The sequence below is a fragment of the Ranitomeya variabilis genome, chromosome 4 (genome assembly GCF_051348905.1).
Source record: "Ranitomeya variabilis isolate aRanVar5 chromosome 4, aRanVar5.hap1, whole genome shotgun sequence".
Taxonomy (NCBI): Eukaryota; Metazoa; Chordata; class Amphibia; order Anura; family Dendrobatidae; genus Ranitomeya; species Ranitomeya variabilis.
In genome coordinates this window covers 739,094,130-739,114,576 of record NC_135235.1, presented here as the reverse complement: position 1 = coordinate 739,114,576, position 20,447 = coordinate 739,094,130, and the positions used below count along the sequence as shown (strand labels likewise).

General features: G+C 46.1%; 1 protein-coding gene across 3 annotated transcripts in view; it reads left to right on the top strand.

The window, feature by feature from the left end:
* LOC143767994 (uncharacterized) overlaps positions 1–20,447 on the top strand; it is a 688,384-nt gene that overhangs the window by 452,521 nt on the left and 215,416 nt on the right. For 2 of the 3 annotated variants that reach the window (XM_077256598.1, XM_077256597.1), the window contains exons 5-7: positions 8,857–8,954; positions 9,153–9,243; positions 20,000–20,053. In XM_077256598.1, coding sequence (XP_077112713.1) covers positions 8,857–8,954; positions 9,153–9,243; positions 20,000–20,053 — 243 coding nt within the window. Of the gene's footprint in view, positions 1–6,527; positions 6,678–6,806; positions 6,984–8,856; positions 8,955–9,152; positions 9,244–19,999; positions 20,054–20,447 lie in introns of all 3 variants that reach the window. The other variant, XM_077256596.1, reaches the window with a different exon arrangement.

The following is a 20,447-nucleotide window of genomic DNA, read 5'->3' as shown; positions in this document are numbered from 1 at the left end:
CTTCCAGGGTATAGTTGAAGAATTGGGCCCTAACACTAGAATGACTCTTCAAAACCGACTAGCCCTTGATATGATTTTAGCTGAGAAAGGAGGAGTTTGTGGGATGGTGGGAGAGGAGTGTTGTACCTATATCCCTCAGAACACTGGAGTGAATGGAAAAACCATGATAGCCCTTAAAAAGATAACTGGGTTAGCAGCAGAATTGAAAACTAATGCCGGAGTAGACACATCCTTCTTTTCCGGTTGGTTGGGTGGGCTCAAGGGATTCTTTCAACAGGCCTGTCTGGTACTGATTGCCCTCCTTGTAATCGGATCGATAATTCTCTGTTGTGTTATTCCTTTGTACAAAAAGGTCATTGCCAAAGCAACTCCGACTGGCACCTTCCTCAATCAAGAAGTAGATCCACCAGAGTACGATGGTACTGATCCAGGGGAGATCCCTAAGTACATTCCTCTCAAGAGAGTAGACAAAACCCCCCATTCTCAGATGATGTTAAGAGATTTAGTTTAGGGACAGTGGGAGAACTCCATGTGAGGTTAGTGAAGGGTTCAGATGCCTGGAGGCCTCTCGCTAGGGGAGAGTTTCTGAGGTGTCTGGATGAAGAAATCCATCTCCCCTTTTCCCATCACATGGACAGTCTCGAACGATCCTTCTTTAAGGGAAAAACTTAGTGTTTAGGGGGGATTGTCAAGGTGAAAATGTATTTTCTTATATACCTTTTGTACTTTTATATATCTTATACTGTGAAACAATAAGTTTTTCCTATCTGCTAGCTAATGCAAATGTAATTGTATTTAAAGATGGCCGCCAGTGTTCATTTTTCATTTCAGCTTAGAATGTGAAGAGTTAAGTTTATTTCTCTTGAAAAAGATAACTCTGGAATGTGAAGAAAGTAACCATCGAAGATGTCCTGACGAATCAGAGAGAGACTGAGCACTAGATGTATGTTGCTTAAACTCCGCCTAATACATTCCTTTTTCCTAAACAATAGTACTGTGTGTTCAAGAATAAAGTTAGTTGCTGCTCGGCTCCTCACTGAGGTGAACGCAAGAGCATTAGCAAAGATTGAATCAGCTACGTGTCTGAATCATTTCTTTTTCCGGTACCAGAAGTTCTGCGCTCACATTACAATTTGGAATGACTGGTGAATGAGGATTAATTGTCGTATTACGACCCCGACAGATGAAGGACCACCACATCAAATCCCTGTCATGGCCAGCCCAATCTCCAGATCTGAACCCCATTGAAAACCTTTGGAATGTAATCAAGAGGAAGATCGATAGTCACAAGCCATCAAACAAAGAAGAACTGATTACATTTTTGTACCAGGAGTGGTATAAGGTCACCCAAAAGCAGTGTGAAAGACTGGTGGAAAGCATTCCAAGACGCATGAAAGCTGTTATTAAAAATCATGGTTATTCCACCAAATATTGATTTCTGGACTCTTCCTGCGTTAAAACACTAGTATTGTTGTTTCTAAATGATTATGAACTTGGGTTTTTTTTGCATTATTTGAGGTCTGCAAGCAATGCATTTTTTGTTATTTTTACCATTTCTCATTTTCAGAAAATGAATACAAAATTTATTGCTTGGAACTTCGGAGACATGTTGTCAGTAGTTTATAGAATGAAAGAACAATTTACATTTTACTCAAAAATATACCTATAAAGAGAAAAATCAGACAAACTGAACATTTTGCAGTGGTCTCTTAATTTTTGCTAGAGCTGTATATACATAGATAGATAGATGTGTGTGTCACTGACATATATACAGTATATATCTATATAGTCTATGTGTTTATATCTATTCTATTCTAAACTGTCATGCTGTGATATTACTGTACGTGGCACATGAATTGCCGGCTTTTCTTCTTACCTTTCTAATATATATATATATATACACACATACATACATATACTGTATATGTGTGTGTGTGTGTTTCATTAATATTTCCTTTGAAAACGATGTGTAAATGACATAGAGAATTGCTGTATGTAAAAGCTCATGTTCATATCGCATTACAATCTAATCGGATGCTAGGTGTGAAAATCAGATTGTACTCGCATTACACTCGGATTACACTCCTGCGACTCTCGGCAGGGAAACTTGGACCGATTTTTCATACATTTAGTGTGACTCCGGCCTAAGATGTTGATGGGTTTTTTTTTTGTGGGTAAAAAAGATGGCTCCCTGAGGCCCTGTATTGATTATCGCCTGTTGAATAAGATTACAGTCAAATACCAGTATCCTTTGCCACTATTGACTGATTTATTTGCTCGTATTAAAGGGGCAAAGTGGTTCTCTAAGGTTGATCTTCGGGGTGCGTATAATTTGGTGCGGATTAAGCAGGGAGATGAGTGGAAAACTGCATTTAATACGCCCGAGGGCCATTTTGAGTATTTGGTAATGCCTTTTGGTCTTTCTAAAGCCCCTTCAGTCTTTCAGTCCTTTATGCACGATATTTTCCGTAAATACCTGGATAAATTTATGATTGTGTATTTGGATGATATTTTGATTTATTCGGATGACTGGGAGTCGCATGTTCAACAGGTTAGGAAGGTTTTTCAGGTTTTGCGGTCCAATTCTTTGTTTGTAAAGGGTTCAAAGTGTATTTTTGGGGTTCAGAAGATCTCCTTTTTGGGGTATATTTTTTCCCCTTCTTCTGTTGAGATGGATCCTGTCAAGATTCGGGCTATTTGTGATTGGACGCAGCCTACTTCCCTGAAGAGTCTTCAGAAGTTCTTGGGCTTTGCTAATTTCTATCGTCGATTTATAACTGGGTTTTCAAGTGTTGCTAAACCTCTGACTGATTTGACTAAGAAGGGTGCTGATGTTGCCAATTGGTCCTCTGCGGCTGTGGAGGCCTTTCGGGAGCTTAAGCGCCGCTTTTCTTCTGCCCCTGTGTTGCGCCAGCCTGATGTTTCGCTTCCTTTTCAGGTTGAGGTTGATGCTTCCGAGATTGGAGCGGGGGCGGTTTTGTCGCAGAGAAGTCCCGATTGCTCAGTGATGAGACCATGTGCATTCTTCTCTCGAAAATTTTCGCCCGCCGAGCGAAATTATGATGTCGGTAATCGGGAGCTCTTGGCTATGAAGTGGGCATTTGAGGAGTGGCGTCATTGGCTTGAGGGTGCTAGACATCAGGTGGTGGTCTTGACGGATCACAAGAATCTGATTTACCTTGAGTCTGCCAGGCGTCTGAATCCTAGACAGGCGCGCTGGTCATTGTTTTTCTCCCGGTTTAATTTTGTGGTTTCATACTTGCCGGGCTCGAAAAATGTGAAGGCAGATGCTCTTTCTAGGAGTTTTGAGCCTGACTCCTCTGGTGATTCTGAGCCTACGGGTATCCTTAAGGATGGAGTGATTTTGTCTGCTGTCTCCCCAGACTTGCGACGTGCTTTGCAGGAGTTTCAGACTGATAGGCCTGATCGTTGTCCGCCTGGGAGATTGTTTGTTCCAGATGAGTGGACCAGTAGAGTCATCTCAGAGGTTCATTCTTCTGTGTTGGCAGGCCACCCTGGAATTTTTGGTACGAGAGATTTGGTGGCCAGGTCCTTCTGGTGGCCTTCCCTGTCTCGGGATGTGCGTACCTTTGTACAGTCTTGTGATGTTTGTGCTCGGGCCAAGCCTTGCTGTTCTCGGGCTAGTGGATTGTTGTTGTCCTTGCCTATTCCGAAGAGGCCGTGGACGCACATCTCTATGGACTTTATCTCGGATCTCCCGGTTTCTCAGAAAATGTCCGTCATTTGGGTGGTGTGTGACCGTTTTTCTAAGATGGTTCATTTGGTACCCTTGCCCAAATTGCCTTCTTCATCGGAGTTGGTTCCTTTATTTTTTCAGAATGTGGTTCGTTTACATGGTATCCCGGAAAACATCGTTTCTGACAGGGGATCTCAATTTGTGTCTAGGTTCTGGCGAGCGTTCTGTGCCAGGATGGGCATTGATTTGTCTTTTTCATCTGCGTTCCATCCTCAGACTAATGGCCAGACGGAGCGAACTAATCAGACCTTGGAGACTTATTTGAGGTGTTTTGTGTCTGCTGATCAAGATGATTGGGTCGCCTTTTTGCCTTTTTGCCTCAATAATCGGGCCAGTTCTGCCATTCTGGTTTCTCCTTTCTTTTGCAATTCAGGGTTTCACCCTCGTTTTTCATCTGGCCAGGTGGAATCTTCGGATTGTCCTGGAGTGGACACTGTGGTGGATAGACTGCACCAGATTTGGAGTCATGTGGTGGACAATTTGAAGTTGTCTCAGGAGAAGACTCAGCAGTTTGCTAATCGTCATCGTCGTGTGGGTCATCATCTCCGTGTTGGAGACTTGGTGTGGTTATCTTCTCGTTTTGTCCCTATGAAGGTCTCTTCTCCTAAGTTTAAACCTCGGTTCATAGGTCCTTATAAGATTTTGGAGATTCTTAATCCTGTATCTTTTCGTTTGGACCTACCAGCATCTTTCACCATTCATAATGTCTTCCATCGGTCGTTGTTGCGGAGGTACGAGGTACCGGTTGTTCCTTCTGTTGAGCCTCCTGCTCCTGTGCTGGTGGAGGGTGAATTGGAGTATGTTGTGGAGAAGATTTTGGACTCTCGTATTTCCAGACGGAGACTTCAATATTTGGTTAAATGGAAGGGATACGGTCAGGAGGATAATTCTTGGGTGACTGCCTCTGATGTTCATGCCTCTGATTTGGTTTGCGCCTTTCATAGGGCGCATCCAGATCGCCCTGGTGGTTCTCATGAGGGTTCGGTGCCCCCTCCTTAAGGGGGGGGTACTGTTGTGAATTCTGTTTTTGGGCTCCCTCTGGTGGCTACTGGTGGTACTGGCTGACTTTTGTCTTGTGTTTCCTGTGCACCTGTTTCCATCTGGAAATTGGGAGTTTCCTATTTAGTCTGGCTTCTCAGTCATTCTAGTGCCGGCAATCAATGTTACCAGAGCACCTCTGTTGCTTGCTACCTGCTCCAAGTCTGCAATTCAGCTAAGTTGAATCTTTGGCATTTTTTGTGTTTGTTTTATCCAGCATGCATTTATATTTCTCGTGCTGCTGGAAGCTCTAGTGATCTGAAATTACTACTCCGTTGTCATGAGTTGATAACGGAGTTAAGGTAATTTCAGGATGGCTGTTTAGGGTTTTGAGGTAACCGTGAAGTCCTCTTTTGTATTTTCCGCTATCTAGTCAGAGGGCCTCACTTTGCTGAATCTATATTCATACTGCGTTTGTGTTTTCCTCTTACCTAACCGTTATTATATGTGGGGGGCTACTATAACTTTTGGGGTTTCCCTGGAGGCAAGCCAGGTCTGTGTATTCCTCTATTAGGGGTAGCTAGATCTCCGGCTGGCGCGAGGTGTCTAGGGATAAACGTAGGCACACCCCCTGGCTACTTTTATTTGCGTGTCAGGTTCAGCATCGCGGTTACCTAAGATACCATCTTCCTAGAGCTAGTCCGTTTTTGACTGAGTCCCTGCCATTGGGAATCATGACACGGGTGACCGCGCAGTATGTTGACTGCGTCCATAGTGCCGCCGTCTGTTGAACACACGTCACACAGCACCATGCACACACGTCACACAAGCACCATGCACACACATCACACAAGCACCATGCGCACACGTCACACAAGCACCATGTGCACACGTCACACAAGCACCATGCGCACACGTCACACAAGCACCATGCGCACACGTCACACAAGGACCATGCGCACACGTCACACAAGCACCATGCGCACACGTCACACTAGTACCACGCACACAAGCAGCACACATGAAACAAGTCTAGTTAACACAAAAAAATACAGTACAGAATAAACACAGCACAAACATGTTCTAAACATGAAGTCCCATTATTGCTTAATTACCTCATTCGATCCTGTCTTCATTCCACCATGATGCATCCTGCACTTAGAGTAGTGGGAACTAAATGGTAAGCTCCGCCTCCAACATCGCTAATCTCCACCCCCAGAGCAATGAATTTCAAGAAGTCTGCAAAGTCTCCCATATTAAATACATCGTATACAGCATGAGAAGAGGAGCCAGAGAGTGAAGCAGCCATAGATCTACCCTCAGAGGATATCCTGCTGCCAGCGCCACACGCCTAAGAAGGACGCGATGCTCACTGCAGGAGCTGTCAGGGAATGGAGATGTCTCACTCTCTCATCAGGAGCCCACTAGGGATTTTACCAATATCCCCCCAGGCCAGTCTGACCCTGTTCTTACATGCTTTGTTTGCTTTTGACAGCAGGAAGTGGTTAAACTGCCGGGGATTTTGTTATACCTGCACCTGTGCCGTCCCTGCGGTGTACATCTATGTTATGGAAGATGAGTCTATGAAGAACATATTCAGCTGCCGACTCCGAGGAAGAAACTGCTTATTGTCTGTGGCCTAAATATATAGGTTTTATTAGTAGATATAAAGAAGAAAACTAAATACTGTAAAATAATAAATCTCCTCATATGTTTCCCTTATTATCTCCAGTAATTGTATTATTACACAGGATTTTATGATGTTACATTATCTCATCTTCTTCTCATTCAGATCTCTACAATATCGGATCCTCTCAGTGAAGATCTTCTACAAAAGAAAATGTTCCTGATTTACCCATCAATCATTGATATGGACAGAGACAAGATGGCGGAGAGGATATTACACCTCACCCTAGAGATCCTCTTCCGTCTTACTGGAGAGGTGAGAGATTCTGATGACGTCACATTACATCATTCTTATCTATGGGAATAACAGATGGACAGAACTGGAGGGGTGAGGACTCTGGAAATGTTAGTAGTGAGATTTATTCATGTGTCTCTCCATAACCAGGATTACACAGTAGTGAAGACCTCTAGTGATCGCTGTCAGGACCCTGTGTCTGAGGGATGCGGAAGACCCCTGAGCCCAATCACAGGGCCTCCACCTTACCCCCTCATACATGAGAACATCAATGACAAGAAGATCCTCGAACTCACCTACAAGATGATTGAGCTGCTGATTAGAGAGGTGACACTGCTGGGAATGCTGGGACATTATAGAGTAACTAGCTATTGTACCCGTTCTACGCCCAGGTGGCGAGCATTTATATTGATATATGGTCTTCATCCTGGTATGTACTGCTTCCATCCTGCGCCCTAATCTTGTCATGTGCTGCTACCATCTTACGCCCCCTTCCTGTCATGTGCAGCCCCATCCTGCACCCCCTTCCTGTAATGTGCAGCCCCCATCCTGCGCCCTCATCCTGTTTTGTGCTCCTTCAATTTGTCAAGTGCTACTCTCTTTCTTCTGCCCTCATCCTGTCATGTGCTCCCATCCTGTGCCCCAATTCTGGTATGTGCTGACTCCATCCTGGTATGTGCAACTCCAATTCTGCAACCTCATTCTGTCATGTTCTGCACCCATTCTCCTCCCCATTCTGTCTCTATAGCATAAGGCGGCCCCCATAGGTAAACTCTGTAGTATAACGCAGCCCCCATAGGCAGACTCTGCAGTATAAGGCAGCACCCCCCCACAGACAGACTCTGTAGTATAAGGCAGCGCCCCCACACGGGCAGACCCTGTATTATAAGGCAGCACCCCCCCACAGGCAGACTGTAGTAGAAGGCAGCACCCTCCAACAGGTAGAAGGGTAGTAATATAAGGCAGCCCCATAAAGAAAAACAATAAATACTCACCTCTCCTCTTCCTGGTTCTTGCGCTGCTCCCTGCTCCCAATTCTGGTATGTGCTGACCCCCATCCTGGTATGTGCTGCTCCAATTCTGCAACCCCATTCTGTCATGTGCTGCTCCCATCCTGCGCCCCCATTCTGTCATGTGCTGTACCCATTCTGCGCCCCCATTCTGTCTCTATAGCATAAGGCAGCCCCCATAGGCAGACTCTGTAGTATAAGGCAGCCCCCCACAGGCAGACTCTGTAGTAGAAGGCAGCACCCCCTCACAGGCAGACTCTGCAGTAGAAGGCAGCACCCCCCACAGGCAGACTCTGTAGTATAAGGCAGCACCCCCCACAAGCAGACTCTGTACTACAGTATAAGGCAGCACCCCCCAACAGGTATACCCAGTAATATAAGGCAGCCCCCATAAAGAAAAACAATAAATAAATACTCACCTCTCTTCTTACTGGTTCCTGCGCTGCTACCTCTCATCTCCGGACCGCGGGTGCCGGACAGTGACGTCATCACGCCCCCTTGTCATTGTCAGCTTCGGTGACGTCAGACGCTGACAGGGGATGATGGGAGAAGGAGCATAGCGCTCCTTCCCTCATCAATGCGGTCAGCTGCATCAGCTAGGTGCTGATACAGCTTACCCTGCGATGACAGGCCAGGGGCCTGCCTGCTCAGGGGCCCATAGCGACCGGGTGGCAGAGCAGGGATATCGATTCTCCCTGCTTTGCCTCAGAATGTAACTGTATGGGCGCGCTGTGGACACCAATACAGTTACAGTAGCGTAGCTCCGGGTGGGCCCCCTCTGAGCTCCGGGCCCGGGGCGATGGCCCCCTTTGTCCCCCCTGTAGCTACACTACTGCCGGATGCATCATTCTGTGGGGTCCAGACTGCGCAGGTGCGTCGTGCTTGCACAGTCTATAAAGTCCTTGGACAGAGTGAAGCTCCTAGCATTATATTATAGATGCTGTGAAGGGATCGGGGGATGACTGTATTATTGTATGTGTCAGGTTCCTATAAGGTGTCAGGATGTCACCGTCTATTTCTCCATGGAGGAGTGGGAGTATTTAGAAGGACACAGAGACCAGTACAAGGACGTCATGATGGAGGTTCCCCAGCCCCTCACATCACCAGGTAATAGACAGGACTAAATACACACAGCCTATAATTATCTGTGTGTAAAGAATGAATTTAGTCCCTGTATGTGTTTCCTCCAGATCTATCCAGTAAGAGGACAACACCAGAGAGATGTCCTCATCCTCTTCTTCCACAGGACTGTAAACAAGAAGATCCCAGTGTTCCTCGGGATCATCAGGTAGATGGAGAGAAGGTGTCATGAGATCTCCCCTATGATGTGTAGACTGCTGTGAAGGTCTTGTGCTCAGTCTTGTTTTATCCACCAGTATTATTTGTTTTATACTTGCGTAATGAGAACGGTGAAGATGGCAGGATTAGAGCTAATCATAGATGTGACTTCTCCATCTGTCTGTGACTTATACAATATTTGTTTCAGGGTGAAGATCTGACCCATATTAATACTACAGAGACATATGTGAGGGGTGATAAGCGGTGTAAAGAGAAGATTCCTACATATGACTACCCAGGTGAGTAGTGACCACTAAATGCAGAGAAGTGACAGATTCTTCTCAGTCACCGGCTGTGGCTGCTTTATCGGTGGTGTAGTCCGGCCGTATTACCATGATCACTATTTTGCCTCTAGACCACAACATTCTCCTCCACCCAAAATTGTTCAAATAGCTTTGGGTATTGAAAGCCCTTTTCTATAGAACTTACAACCTGGAGGATCCACCTACTCCCTGGGATTAGGATACGCTGTTACCTGCCCAGATCTGTAAACTACAAAGCCAAATTACAGCGTATGTAGAATGTGCTGAAAAGTTAAAAAATCACTTGAAGAAAAATATTATGACGGTCCTGTAAGAGAAAGCGGAGGGTAATGATGCTGTTGGCTTCCTAGATCCCTGATATCTTATTGGATGAATCTACCTTCTCCCCCTTCTGTGCTGCTGAATGTCCTCATATGGTCCCTACAAGACCAGGTCCAGTCTTTCTGGTCAAACTTCACTTTTATGATCGACAACATTAAATGTGCAGTGAGGCCAAGTGTGAATTTCTGTACAATCACAACAGAGTTTCACTATAAACCGAGTAACTTCAAACAGGATGTCCCATGATACATCTCTAAGCTGTGCGTGGTTAGTGGCTGTAATATACACTCACTGGCCACTTTATTAAGTACACCTGTCCAACTTCTTGTTAACACTTAATTTCTAATCAGCCAATCACATGGCGGCAACTCAGTGCATTTAGGCATGTAGACATGGTCAAGACAATCTCCTGCAGTTCAAACCGAGCATCAGTATGGGGAAGAAAGGTGATTTGAGTGCCTTTGAACGTGGCATGGTTGTTGGTGCCAGAAGGGCTGGTCTGAGTATTTCAGAAACTGCTGATCTACTGGGATTTTCACGCACAACCATCTCTAGGGTTTACAGAGAATGGTCCGAAAAAGAAAAAAAATCCAGTGAGCGGCAGTTCTGTGGGCGGAAATGCCTTGTTGATGCCAGAGGAGAATGGGCAGACTGGTTCGAGCTGATAGAAAGGCAACAGTGACTCAAATCGCCACCCGTTACAAACAAGGTAGGCCTAAGAGCATCTCTGAACGCACAGTGCGTCGAACTTTGAGGCAGATGGGCTACAGCAGCAGAAGACCACACCGGGTACCACTCCTTTCAGCTAAGAACAGGAAACTGAGGCTACAATTTGCACAAGCTCATCGAAATTGGACAGTAGAAGATTGGAAAAACGTTGCTTGGTCTGATGAGTCTCGATTTCTGCTGCGACATTCGGATGGTAGGGTCAGAATTTGGCGTAAACAACATGAAATCTTTGGGATGTGGTGGAACGGGAGATTCGCATCAGGGATGTGCAGCCGACAAATCTGCGGCAACTGTGAGATGCCATCATGTCAATATGGACCAAAATCTCTGAGGAATGCTTCCAGCACCTTGTTGAATCTATGCCACGAAGAATTGAGGCAGTTCTGAAGGCAAAAGGGGGTCCAACCCGTTACTAGCATGGTGTACCTAATAAAGTGGCCAGTGAGTGTACATTTATTCACACCTGCAGGAGATGGGACTCCACGCTGGGACTATGTGCGTGGAGAGCAGTGAGTATTCATTGTCCTTTAATAACGCACATGCTGTTAGCCACAGCCGCCAGGCATTCACGTGTGCTCCCTACTAAAGGGAATGATTATTCATTGCATTTCACGCATATGGGAATGGAGGGCAGTAAATAATCATTTCCTTATCCCCTTTCTGACATTAGACGTACTATCCCGTCGAGGTGGTATGGGCCCATATGACCACTGACGGGATAGTATGTCATCACCGATAAGCCACGCTCATGAGGGGAGCACAGCCGGGTGTCAGCTGACTATCACAGCTGACATCTGGCACTATGTGCCAGGAGTGGTCACGGACCGCCCCCGGCACATTAACCCCCGGCACACTGCGATCAAACATGATCGCAGGTTTCCGGCGGCATAGGGCTGCATCGCGCAGGGAGGGGGCTCCCTGTGTGCTTCCCTGAGACCCTCGGAGCAACGCGAGGTAATTGCATTGCTCGGAGCGTCTCCTCCATCCTCCTCCCTGCAGGCCCCGGATCCAAAATGGCCGTGGGGCTCCGTCCGGGTCCTGCAGGGAGGTGGCTTCCAAGCACCTGCTGAGAGCAGGCACCGGGAAGCCTCCCTGCAGTGCCTGTCAGTGCTCTGCAAAGTGTCAGATCAGCGATCTGACACTATACTGTTCAATGATGTCCCACACTGGGACAAAGTAAAAAACAATATCTACATGTGTAAAAAAAAAAATCCTAAATAACAAAAAAATAAAAAATCCTAAATAATAAAATATATTTTTCCAATAAATACCTTATTTTTCGGACTACAACACGCACTTTTTCCCCCCAAAATGTTAGGGGAAAATGGGGGTTCGTCTTATAGTCGCAATATACATACAAATCATGCGGCAGTGGCAGCTGCGGCAGTCCCGATGCAGCCTCCCTTCCCATGCTGGTGCGGCTGTGGCTGTGCTGCGGGCAGGGGCTGTGCTGTGGGCAGGGGCTGTGCTGTGGGGCTGTGGCAGCGGCTCTCTGGGCTCCGTGGGGGCTACGACGCCATTTTGTTAAAGCCCGGAGGCCCCCGCTCATCCGTTAATGGCATGTTGCGGTGGCCTCCGGGAACATGGGTGCCGGGAAAATGGCCGCCGCCACGCTCAGATTCAAATCTCATCAACGAGATCTCGGCAACAAGATCTGAATCTGAGCGTGCGCCAGCCCGGAGGCCATTTTCCCGGCGCCCATGTTCCTGGAGGCCACCGCAACATGCCATTAACGGATGAACGGGGGGCCTCCGGGCTTTGACGAAATGCCGTCGGAGCCCCCACGGAGCCCAGAGAGCCGCTGCCACAGCCCCGCAGCACAGCCACTGCCCGCAGCACAGTCCCTGCCCCGGAGCACAGCCACTGTTGTGAATTCTGTTTGTGGGCTCCCTCTGGTGGCTACTGGTGGTACTGGCTGACTTCTGTCTGTTATCTCCAGTGCACCTGTTCCCATCAGGAAATGGGAGTTTCCTATATAGTCTGGCTTCTCAGTCATTGTCGTGCCGGCTATCAATGTTACCAGTTCCTCTGTTACTTGCTACCTGCTCCATAGTCTGCTGATTCAGATAAGTTAGATCATCTGTACCTTGTGCATGTTTTGTCCAGCTTTCATTGGAATCTTTTGTATTTTTGTCCAGCGTGCATTTATGTGAATCTTGCTGCTGGAAGCTCTAGTGAACTGAAATGACCACTCCGGTGTCATGAGTTGATACCGGAGTTTAAAGTCATTTCAGGATGGTTTTTTTGTGTAGGATTTTGAGTTGACCGCGAAGTCCACTTTTGTATTTTCTGCTATCTAGTTAGTGGGCCTCTCTTTGCTGAACCTGTATTCATACTACGTATGTGTTTTCTTCTTAACTAACCGTCATTATATGTTGGGGGCTACTATCACTTTGGGGTTCTCTGGAGGCAAGCCAGGTCTGTGTTTACTCTACTAGGGGTAGCTAGATCTCCGGCTGGCGCGAGACGTCTAGGGATAAAACGCAGGCACGTCCCCCGGCTACTGGTAGTTGTGCGTGAGGTTCAGCATCGCGGTCAGCTTAGTTTCCATCATCCTAGAGCTGGTCCTGTTTTTGTTTATATCCCTGCCATTGGGAATCATGACTGTATAGCCGGCCATAAATGTGTTAAAAGTATTGGCTGAAGAAAGAGAGAAAAGAAGTTTCTGACACCTTTTTTTTTTTTTTTTACCCTGAAGTCTGTCTAGCCATAATTGCAGTCTGCTGCTTTTCCCTCCTCTTAATCCCTGAATGGCTCAGATCTCAGCTGCTGAGAAATGGATATCCAGAATTTAGCTTCAAATCTGAATATTCTTGCTTCTAAGGTTCAAAATATTCAAGACTTCGTCATACATGCTCCGATGTCTGAACCCAAAATTCCTATACCAGAGTTTTTTTCTGGAGATAGATCTCGTTTTTTGAATTTTAAGCACAATTGTAAATTGTATCTTTCTCTGAGATCTCACTCCGCTGGAAACCCTGCTCAGCAGGTTAAGATTGTTATTTCCTTGCTGCGGGGTGACCCCCAGAATTGGGCATTTGCATTGGCGCCAGGGGATCCTGCGCTGCTCAGTATGGATGCGTTTTTTCTGGTGCTGGGGTTGCTCTATGAGGAACCTAATTTGGAGATTCAGGCTGAAAAAGCCTTGATAGCCCTCTCTCAAGGGCAAGATGAAGCTGAAATATATTGTCAAAAATTTCGAAAATGGTCTGTGCTTACTCAGTGGAATGAGTGCGCCCTGGCGGCGAATTTCAGAGAGGGTCTCTCTGACGCCGTTAAAGATGTCATGGTGGGGTTTCCTGCGCCCACAGGTCTGAATGAGTCCATGACAATGGCTATTCAGATTGACCGGCGTTTACGGGAGCGCAAACCTGTGCACCATTTGGCGGTGCCTTCTGAGCAGGCACCGGAGAATATGCAATGTGAGAGAATTCTGTCCAGAAGTGAACGGCAGAATTATAGGCGTAAAAATGGGTTGTGCTTCTATTGTGGTGATTCTGCTCAGGTTATATCAGCATGCTCTAAACGCACAAAAAAGGTTGATAAGTCTTTTGCAGTTAGCACTTTGCAGTCTAAGTTTATTTTGTCTGTGACTTTGATTTGTTCGTTATCATCTATTACCGTGAATGCCTATGTGGACTCTGGCGCCGCCCTGAGTCTTATGGATTGGTCCTTTGCCAGGCGCTGTGGGTTTAGTCTAGAGTCTCTGGAAGTCCCCATTCCTCTGAAGGGTATTGACTCCACACCATTGGCTAGGAATAAACCTCAATACTGGACACAAGTGACTATGTGTATGACTCCAGACCATCAGGAGGGGATTCAATTCCTTGTGTTGCATAACTTGCATGATGTCTTAGTGCTTGGATTGCCATGGTTACAAACTCATAACCCAGTTCTTGACTGGAAAACAATGTCCGTATTAAGCTGGGGATGTCAGGGGGCTCATGGGGAAGTACCTTTGGTTTCCTGTTGTGAATTCTGTTTTTGGCTCCCTCTGGTGGCTACTGGTGGTACTGGCTTACTTTTGTCTTTTGTTTCCAGTGCACCTGTTCCCATCAGGGTTTGGGAGTTTCCTATTTAGTTTGGCTTCTCAGTCATTCTAGTGCCGGCAATCAATGTTATCACAGCACCTCTGTTGCTTGCTACCTGCTCCAAGTCTGCAATTCAGCTAAGTTGGATCTTTTGTATTTTTGTGTTTGTTTTGTCCAGCACGCATTTATACACTCTTGCTGCTGGAAGCTCTAGTGATCTGAAATAACTACTCCGATGTCATGAGTTGATATCGGAGTTAAAGTAATTTCAGGATGGCTGATTAGGGTTTTGAGGTGACCGCGAAGTCCTCTTTTGTATTTTCTGCTATCTAGTCAGAGGGCCTCTCTTTGCTGAACCTATATTCATACTGCGTACGTGTTTTCCTCTTACCTAACCGTTATTATATGTGGGGGGCTACTATCACTTATGGGGTTTCCCTGGAGGCAAGTCAGGTCTGTGTATTCCTCTACTAGGGGTAGCTAGATCTCCGGCTGGTGCGAGACGTCTAGGGATAATCGTAGGCACGCCCCCCGGCTACTGTTATTTGTGTGTTAGGTTCAGCATCGCGGTCATCTGAGTTACCATCTTCCTAGAGCTAGTCCGTTTTTGCCTAAGTCCCTGCCATTGGGAATCATGACAGTTTCCATTACTTCATCTACTCCCTCTGAGGTTCCTGCATTTTTGTCTGACTACTGTGATGTTTTTGAGGAGCCTAAACTTAGTTCGCTCCCTCCTCACAGGGATTGCGATTGTGCTATAGATTTGATTCCTGGCAGCAAATTTCCTAAAGGTCGTTTGTTCAATCTGTCAGTGCCAGAGCATGCTGCTATGCAAGAGTATATTAAGGAGTCCTTGGAAAAGGGACATATCCGTCCATCCTCATCCCCTTTAGGAGCAGGTTTCTTTTTCGTGGGTAAAAAAGATGGTTCCCTGAGGCCTTGTATTGATTATCGGCTGTTGAATAAGATTACAGTCAAATATCAGTATCCATTGCCACTGTTGACTGATTTATTTGCTCATATTAAGGGGGCAAGGTGGTTCTCTAAGATTGATCTTCGGGGTGCGTATAATTTGGTGCGGATTAAGCAGGGAGATGAGTGGAAAACTGCATTTAATACGCCCGAGGGCCATTTTGAGTATTTGGTAATGCCTTTTGGTCTTTCTAATGCCCCTTCAGTCTTTCAGTCCTTTATGCACAATATTTTCCGTGAATATCTGGATAAATTTATGATCGTGTATTTGGATGATATTTTGATTTTTTCTGATGACTGGGATTCGCATGTTCAACAGGTCAGGAAGGTTTTTCAGGTTTTGCGGGCCAATTCTTTGTTTGTAAAGGGTTCAAAGTGTATTTTTGGGGTTCAGAAGATCTCTTTTTTGGGGTACATTTTTTCCCCTTCTTCTATTGAAATGGATCCTGTCAAGGTTCGGGCTATTTGTGATTGGACGCAACCTACTTCCCTTAAGAGTCTTCAGAAATTCTTTTGCTTTGCTAATTTCTATCGTCGATTTATAACTGGTTTTTCAAGTGTTGTTAAGCCTCTGACGGATTTGACTAGGAAGGCCAATTGGTCCTCGGCGGCTGTGGAGGCCTTTCGGGAGCTTAAGCGCCGCTTTTCTTCTGCCCCTGTGTTGCGCCAGCCTTATGTTTCACTCCCTTTTCAGGTTGAAGTTGATGCTTCCGAGATCGGAGCGGGGGCGGTTTTGTCGCAGAGAAGTTCCGATTGCTCAGTGATGAGACCATGTGCGTTCTTTTCTCGAAAATTTTCGCCCGCCGAGCGAAATTATGATGTTGGTAATCGGGAGCTTTTGGCCATGAAATGGGTATTTGAGGAGTGGCGTCATTGGCTTGAGGGTGCTAGGCATCAGGTGGTGGTCTTGACTGATCACAAGAATCTGATTTACCTTGAGTCTGCTAGGCGTCTGAATCCTAGACAGGCGCGCTGGTCGTTGTTTTTCTCCCGGTTTAATTTTGTGGTCTCATATCTACCAGGTTCTAAAAATGTGAAGGCAGATGCCCTTTCTAGGAGTTTTGAGCCTGACTCCCCTGGTGATTCTGAGCCTACGGGTATCCTTAAGGATGGGGTGATATTGTCTGCTGTCTCCCCAGACTTGCGACGTGCTTTGCAGGAATTTCAGGCGGATAGGCCTGATCGTTGTCCGCCTGGGAGACTGTTTGTTCCAGATGAGTGGACCAGTAGAGTCATCTTGGAGGTTCACTCTTCTGCGTTGGCAGGCCACCCTGGAATCTTCGGTACCAGAGATTTGGTGGCCAGGTCCTTCTGGTGGCCTTCCCTGTCTCGGGATGTGCGTATTTTTGTACAGTCTTGTGATGTTTGTGCTCGGGCAAAGCCTTGCTGTTCTCGGGCTAGTGGATTGTTGTTGCCCTTGCCTATTCCGAAGAGGCCTTGGACACACATCTCTATGGACTTTATTTCGGATCTCCCGGTTTCTCAGAAAATGTCCGTCATCTGGGTGGTGTGTGACCGTTTTTCTAAAATGGTTCATTTGGTGCCCTTGCCCAAATTGCCTTCTTCATCTGAGTTGGTCCCTCTGTTTTTTCAGAATGTGGTTCGTTTACATGGTATCCCGGAAAACATCGTTTCTGACAGGGGATCCCAATTTGTGTCTAGATTTTGGCGGGCGTTCTGTGCCAGGATGGGCATTGATTTGTCTTTTTCGTCTGCATTCCACCCTCAGACGAAGACTGAGCGAACTAATCAGACCTTGGAGACTTATTTGAGGTGTTTTGTGTCTGCTGATCAGGATGACTGGGTCGCCTTTTTGCCGTTGGCAGAGTTTGCCCGCAATAATCGGGCTAGTTCTGCCACTCTGGTTTCTCCTTTCTTTTGCAATTTGGGGTTTCACCCTCGTTTTTCATCTGGTCAGGTGGAATCTTCGGATTGCCCTGGAGTGGACACGATGGTGGATAGACTGCACCGGATTTGGAGTCATGTGGTGGACAATTTGAAGTTGTCCCAGGAGAAGACTCAGCAGTTTGCTAATCGTCGTCGTCGTGCTGGTCATCGTCTTCGTGTTGGGGACTTGGTGTGGTTATCTTCTCGTTTTGTCCCTATGAAGGTCTCTTCTCCTAAGTTTAAACCTCGGTTCATAGGTCCTTATAAGATTTTGGAGATTCTTAATCCTGTATCGTTTCGTTTGGACCTACCAGCATCTTTTACTATTCATAATGTCTTCCATCGGTCTTTGTTGCGGAGGTACGAGGTGCCGGTTGTTCCTTCTGTTGAGCCTCCTGCTCCTGTGCTGGTGGAGGGTGAATTGGAGTATGTTGTGGAGAAGATTTTGGACTCTCGCGTTTCCAGACGGAGACTTCAATATTTGGTTAAATGGAAGGGATACGGTCAGGAAGATAATTCTTGGGTGACTGCCTCTGATGTTCATGCCTCTGATTTGGTCCGCGCCTTTCATAGGGCTCATCCAGATCGCCCTGGTGGTTCTCATGAGGGTTCGGTGCCCCCTCATCAAGGGGGGGGTACTGTTGTGAATTCTGTTTGTGGGCTCCCTCTGGTGGCTACTGGTGGTACTGGCTGACTTCTGTCTGTTATCTCCAGTGCACCTGTTCCCATCAGGAAATGGGAGTTTCCTATATAGTCTGGCTTCTCAGTCATTGTCGTGCCGGCTATCAATGTTACCAGTTCCTCTGTTACTTGCTACCTGCTCCATAGTCTGCTGATTCAGATAAGTTAGATCATCTGTACCTTGTGCATGTTTTGTCCAGCTTTCATTGGGATCTTTTGTATTTTTGTCCAGCGTGCATTTATGTGAATCTTGCTGCTGGAAGCTCTAGTGAACTGAAATGACCACTCCGGTGTCATGAGTTGATACCGGAGTTTAAAGTCATTTCAGGATGGTTTTTTTGTGTAGGATTTTGAGTTGACCGCGAAGTCCACTTTTGTATTTTCTGCTATCTAGTTAGTGGGCCTCTCTTTGCTGAACCTGTATTCATACTACGTATGTGTTTTCTTCTTAACTAACCGTCATTATATGTTGGGGGCTACTATCACTTTGGGGTTCTCTGGAGGCAAGCCAGGTCTGTGTTTCCTCTACTAGGGGTAGCTAGATCTCCGGCTGGCGCGAGACGTCTAGGGATAAAACGCAGGCACGTCCCCCGGCTACTGGTAGTTGTGCGTGAGGTTCAGCATCGCGGTCAGCTTAGTTTCCATCATCCTAGAGCTTGTCCTGTTTTTGTTTATATCCCTGCCATTGGGAATCATGACAAGCCTCTATTCTGGAGCACAGCCCCTTCCCCGGAGCACAGCCACTACCCTGGAGCACAGAGCCTCCACCCCTGCCCAAGCACAGAGCACCACACCAGCCTGGGATGGGATTTCCTGGAGGCCAACGCACCAGCCTGGGCCACCGAAAGACCCCTGTGACCACTCCTCCATCTGTCCCGATCCCTTCACTGGTAAGCTGAATTCGGACTGTAAGACGTACCCCTATTTGAAACATTATATATTTTTTTCCTTATTTCTATTCTGAAAATTTGGGGTGCGTCTTATGGCCCGGTGGGTCTTATAGTCTGAAATAATACGGTACATTTGTTTATGTAAATAAAAAAAAACAATAAAAGTACACATATATAGTATTGCTGCGTCCGTAACAACCCGACCTATAAAACTGTCCCGCAAGTTAACGCCTTCAGTGAACACCGTAAAAAAAATAGATAAAAAACGAGGCAAACAACAATGCTTTATCATACCGCCGAGTAAAAAGTGGAATAACACGCGATCAAAAAGACGGATATAAAAAACCATGGTACCGCTGAAAACGTCATCTTGTTCCGCAAAAAGTGAGCCACCATACAGCATCATCAGCGAAAAAATAAAAAAGTTATAGCCCTCAGAATAAAGCGATGCAAAAATAATTATTTTATATATAAAATAGTTTTTATTGTATAAAAACGCCAAACCATAAAAAAATAAATGACATAAATGAGGTATCACTGTAATCGTACTGACCCGAAGAATAAAACTGCTTTATCCATTTTACCAAACGTGGAACGGTATAAACGTCCCCCCCAACAGAAATTCAGGAATTGCTGGTTTTTGTTCATTCTGCCTAACAAAAATCGGAATAAAAAGCGATCAAAAAATGTCATTTCAAAGCCAGTCTCAGATATGGCTTTTTCTTTGCCACTCTGCCCTGAAGGCCAGCATCCCGGAGTCGCCTGTAGACATTGACACTGGCGTTTTGCGTGGACTATTTAATGAAGCTGTAACAAGGAGAGAGAAAAAAAAAAATAACTGTGAGGTCCAATGTATAGATGAATAAAAAACAATAAATGTATATAGTACAAAAAGACGTTGTTTATTAATAAAGAGAAAAAAAAGGAAGCCAAAGGTGGTAACATGATAATGACAACACGAAGAGTATATCTGCCCGTTGTAAGATAGCACTCACTAATGGGTAGGGGAATACTCGCTTGGCCTGGGATTCAAGCACGATTTTCTCACATAATTCAGACCATACGGTTTATTTAAACGTCTTCTCCGTAAGCCAGGTTGCACATCATCATTCAAGCCTATAAATATTTCTATATAAGCACTTTTTAAATGAAACGTATTGTGCATTACTTTCTTTGCTCACTTATTTATCATGTTTTGCTTTTTCTCTTCCTTTTTTCCAGTCACTTTAGTGCACGGTTCACGCCTTTTCACTTTTCACTTGTTCACTCTTTCAGGTATGTGCACTTTACTTTAGTTTTGTCGTCCTATATCCGATAGATCTACTTGCAGGCGAAAAAAAGTTTTTCCTACTTACAATACTTCACTGTCCGGCGGAGTGCACTTCTCCTGGCCAGCATGGCTTGGTTGCCATGGATACGTGTCCGGCGCGCGTCGGCATTTTCAGGCACGCCCTACTGACGCGTCAGCTGTGGGCGTGAACTTGTGACGTAGGACGTTGACTCCTGTGCTTCCGGTCATTGCGGCGCCTCAGCAGCCGGAACTGTATACATTACTGGGTATTTAAGCTGGTCAGTCTCTACCCTGACTTAACGCCCCCCCCGAGGAAGCCATTGGTGTGAAACGCGCGTTGGGGTCTTCTTTACCCATGTCCAGGAACAGGTCGGTTCA